The sequence below is a fragment of the Corvus brachyrhynchos genome, unplaced genomic scaffold, assembly GCF_000691975.1.
Source record: "Corvus brachyrhynchos isolate BGI_N302 unplaced genomic scaffold, ASM69197v1 scaffold66, whole genome shotgun sequence".
Taxonomy (NCBI): Eukaryota; Metazoa; Chordata; class Aves; order Passeriformes; family Corvidae; genus Corvus; species Corvus brachyrhynchos.
This window is the reverse complement of record NW_008238440.1, coordinates 3,334,200-3,337,374: the sequence shown is the minus strand read 5'-3', so window position 1 is coordinate 3,337,374 and position 3,175 is coordinate 3,334,200. Positions and strand designations below refer to the sequence as shown.

Sequence of the window (3,175 nt, the reverse complement as noted above, 5' to 3'; positions counted from 1 at the left end):
CTATTAGTACTAAAAAACCTGTTTCCTAGGTTTTTTCTTACCCAGAAGACAGTTTCCATGCACATTAATGTGGCCGTGGAATATTTTTTTTTTTTTTTTTTCCCTCTCTGAAGGAGGGAAGCGGAAATCGTGACACTGCGGAAACGTGAAAAAAAGTTTCAGCATCCCCAGCTGTGGGGGGCGGCCCCAGCGCCCGCCCCCAGCCCCGGGGCAATGGAGCTGGGCTGCCACCTTCGCCCTGTGCTGCTGGACGGACACCAGGGAGCCAGGGGGCTTCTCGTCCCTGCCCTTCTGAACGCACAAGGCACAGAATCACCGGGTGGCTGGGGCTGGAAGGGGCCTCTGGAGGTCACCCAGGCCAAACCCCGCTCAAGGATGAAATTTCAGGATCCAAATGCGTCGGCGAATGCTTTACCATGCAATTCACATGGCACAAGAAAATCTTTCCGAAGGGTGGTTACTGGGACATTACATTTTTACTTTAAAATGTACATTTTTCACTTAGTAAATAAATAAGATTAAATAATGCACTTAAGCCTGTTTGTGTTTTCTTTTTATTAGAGAAAGAAGACAACCATGAAAATAATTTTTAAAAAAGGTAAAAACGTAACTTTGGAAAAACAGGACAATTTCCTCTGAAGCTTTAACTGGTGAAATTGCAACGCTGAAACTGCATTTGGAAAAGTACGAACCTTATGAATGATACTTGCAAAAACATCACTGCACAGGAAATTCAAAAGTGAGCACGTAAAAATACAAATTCTTTAAAAGACAGTGGGGAAACAGAATGGAGAAACCATTCTTTCACTAACATGTCAATCTTATTTGGCAGGAGCACTCCTTCCTCTTGCTTTATCAAGGCTAATCTTCTTGCAAAGAAGAACCGCGTCGACAAGGCAGAGAGCAAGCAATATAAGACCCAACACCTATAAAAATAACCATAAAATTAGTTCCCCCAATCAATCTCGAGCTTTTACTGTAGTGACTCATCAAGGTAGCAGTAAACACATGTTCCTAACTTGGTTCTGGCCTTGAAAAGACAGCTGATAAATTAAATAACACCCACATTTACATCCCGTCAACCTTTCACAGAGCTGTCTACAGCTTGCTCTGTTTGATGTTTGTGTGAGGCCTTGGGGATGGTGTGGTGCTCTCCTTGAAAGCTAAGCTAATGCTGCATTATGCCAGACAATGCTTTTATCTTAAATGAAAGCCCTTCTGTCCCTTTAAGGGTTGTTTAATTAATGGGACTAGCCCTGAGAAAAGTCAAGGGGAAAAGTCAGCATTCGTAGAAACAAGCTCAGCAGGAGCCTGTTCTTCTCCTCTGGAGCTCTGAATGGGAAACATATTCCAAATTGAAGAAAATATACAGAAGTATTTAAAAAATAGTCAACCTCAGGCAGGTAACTGGAAAAATGTGTTTGCAGAAGAGCCACTGAGATAACTCACTCAGCTCCTGCCCTTCAGCCCCATCCCACATGCACACAAGGGTTTTTTATGCAAGCACTGAATTACCTGATCAGGGGAGTTATTTTCAGGAGAGCTCTAGGGAGAGCACAGCTCAAGGCAGTTTGTGCCTCAGAACAGGCTGGGGGTGATTCTGTCCCTCCCGGCACTGAAGATGTTGCATGTTCCACCCAAACTCGTGTTCCCAGCTACCTGCTTGGTCTCCTGTACCCACCCTTAATTTCTGTGAACTTCACAACAGAGAATATAAATTCTGTTCCAGCACAGTCACTCAATGAAAAAGTCTCCTTTTTGCTTAGGATGCAATTGCCAGTGAAGCCATCAGCTTTCCACCTCACAGCCTAAGCTGAGTTTGAAAGACCCCAGTGGCAAGTTTTAGGTTTCTTTTGGTTGCCTGTCACATTTCAGCTTATCTTGTACTTCTAGAGACTTTCAAAACTGAGGGTTTTTTTCCCCTCCTTATTGTTTATTAAGGTTAGTTACATTAGTTGCCATTTGAATTAAAAATACCAGTTGCTTAAACTATTAAACTGCTTTGATCTTAAGAACGCAAAATTCTTACAATCACAGTATGAACAAAACCCCTTTTTGAGTGACATAGTTCCTCAGCTTGTGTCAGAAAAAACAATGTACACATCAGGAGGGAGGTACCAGCAAGCCTGTTTAAAAAGTTTCAACTTTTTTTAGCAGAACTGTTGGCATTTCTTCTCACTGGATAGTCCTAAAAGAGCTATGGATTCTCCCACCTAGGATTTCAAGCTATGGAAGCAAATGTAGGTTACTTAAAAACTCTACAAATTTTCAGTGTTTCAGTACTTCTCTGTAGTAATTCCTAAGTCTTGTAATATCTTTAAATTATTAGTGGTGTGAGGATTATCTTCTTTTAGTGAGATACCCTGAATGTATCTTGTTTGCTACTGCTGAGGGTGTTCTTCCAAAACCGTTGTTTGCATGGTCCTACCACAATGTGAGTGTACCAAGAGGATCAAATCATGTGCACTTTAAGAACTGAAATTCATTAACAATGTTCCTACTTACTCCTCCAGCCAGTGTCCCCTTGTTGGTCCTGATTATTATTGCAAACAAGCACACAACGAGGAGGAACAACGCTGCAATCACCGAGTTGAAAATATCCTGAAACAGCCAGTGGAAGCAAAATATTTATTCTGAAATACAGGCCTGAAGGAGAACGTGGAGAGCTCCCAACACAGAAGTGATGGTTAAAAACGGCTGGATTGCCATGAAAACAGAATTACAGCAACATTTGTGTGAGAGAACACTGACACCCAGTGGTTTGATGGTAAAAAGAGCCTTTGTGGTAAAACTTCCTCATTTTACCTTTCTTCTGTTGTTTTTGCAGTCAAATTTATTCAACTTGGCTACACTTGATAGACTGACACAGCAAATACACGTACAAAAGGGAGGTAAGAGGAGAACTCGTCCGTATTTGAGTGAAAGTGTGTGACTAATTTGTGATGTGCAGGTGTTACACAGCCAGGCAAACAATGCCCGTGCCGGGAGGGGCTGTTATTGGATCTAGCTGCCATCCAGGAACTGATAGAACAGAACACTCCGTTAGGAAAAACTGCCTCAACCTCCCCGGGACACTGGGGCTTGCCCTGAGTGTACGGAAACAATCACCGAGCCGACTGACAATGTCCCCTGGGACAGGTTCCTGTTCACGGGCCTGCCGGTGCTCCACGCCAGC

General features: G+C 43.0%; 1 protein-coding gene and 1 long non-coding RNA gene across 2 annotated transcripts in view; both read left to right on the top strand.

Annotated features, from left to right (window-relative positions):
• The window catches only part of LOC108447239, a 4,510-nt gene extending 3,795 nt beyond the window's left edge, over positions 1 to 715 (top strand). Inside the window, exon 2 of the long non-coding RNA XR_001862686.1 lies at positions 114 to 715. This is a non-coding gene — a long non-coding RNA (uncharacterized LOC108447239). The remainder of the gene's footprint in view (positions 1 to 113) is intronic.
• A 1,968-nt stretch (positions 716 to 2,683) lies between these two features.
• The window catches only part of TK2 (thymidine kinase 2, mitochondrial), a 13,887-nt gene continuing 13,395 nt past the window's right edge, over positions 2,684 to 3,175 (top strand). The window contains exons 1-3 of the mRNA XM_008635488.2: positions 2,684 to 2,767; positions 2,828 to 2,891; positions 2,951 to 3,041. Of these exons, the coding sequence (XP_008633710.2) occupies positions 2,684 to 2,767; positions 2,828 to 2,891; positions 2,951 to 3,041 (239 nt within the window). The remainder of the gene's footprint in view (positions 2,768 to 2,827; positions 2,892 to 2,950; positions 3,042 to 3,175) is intronic.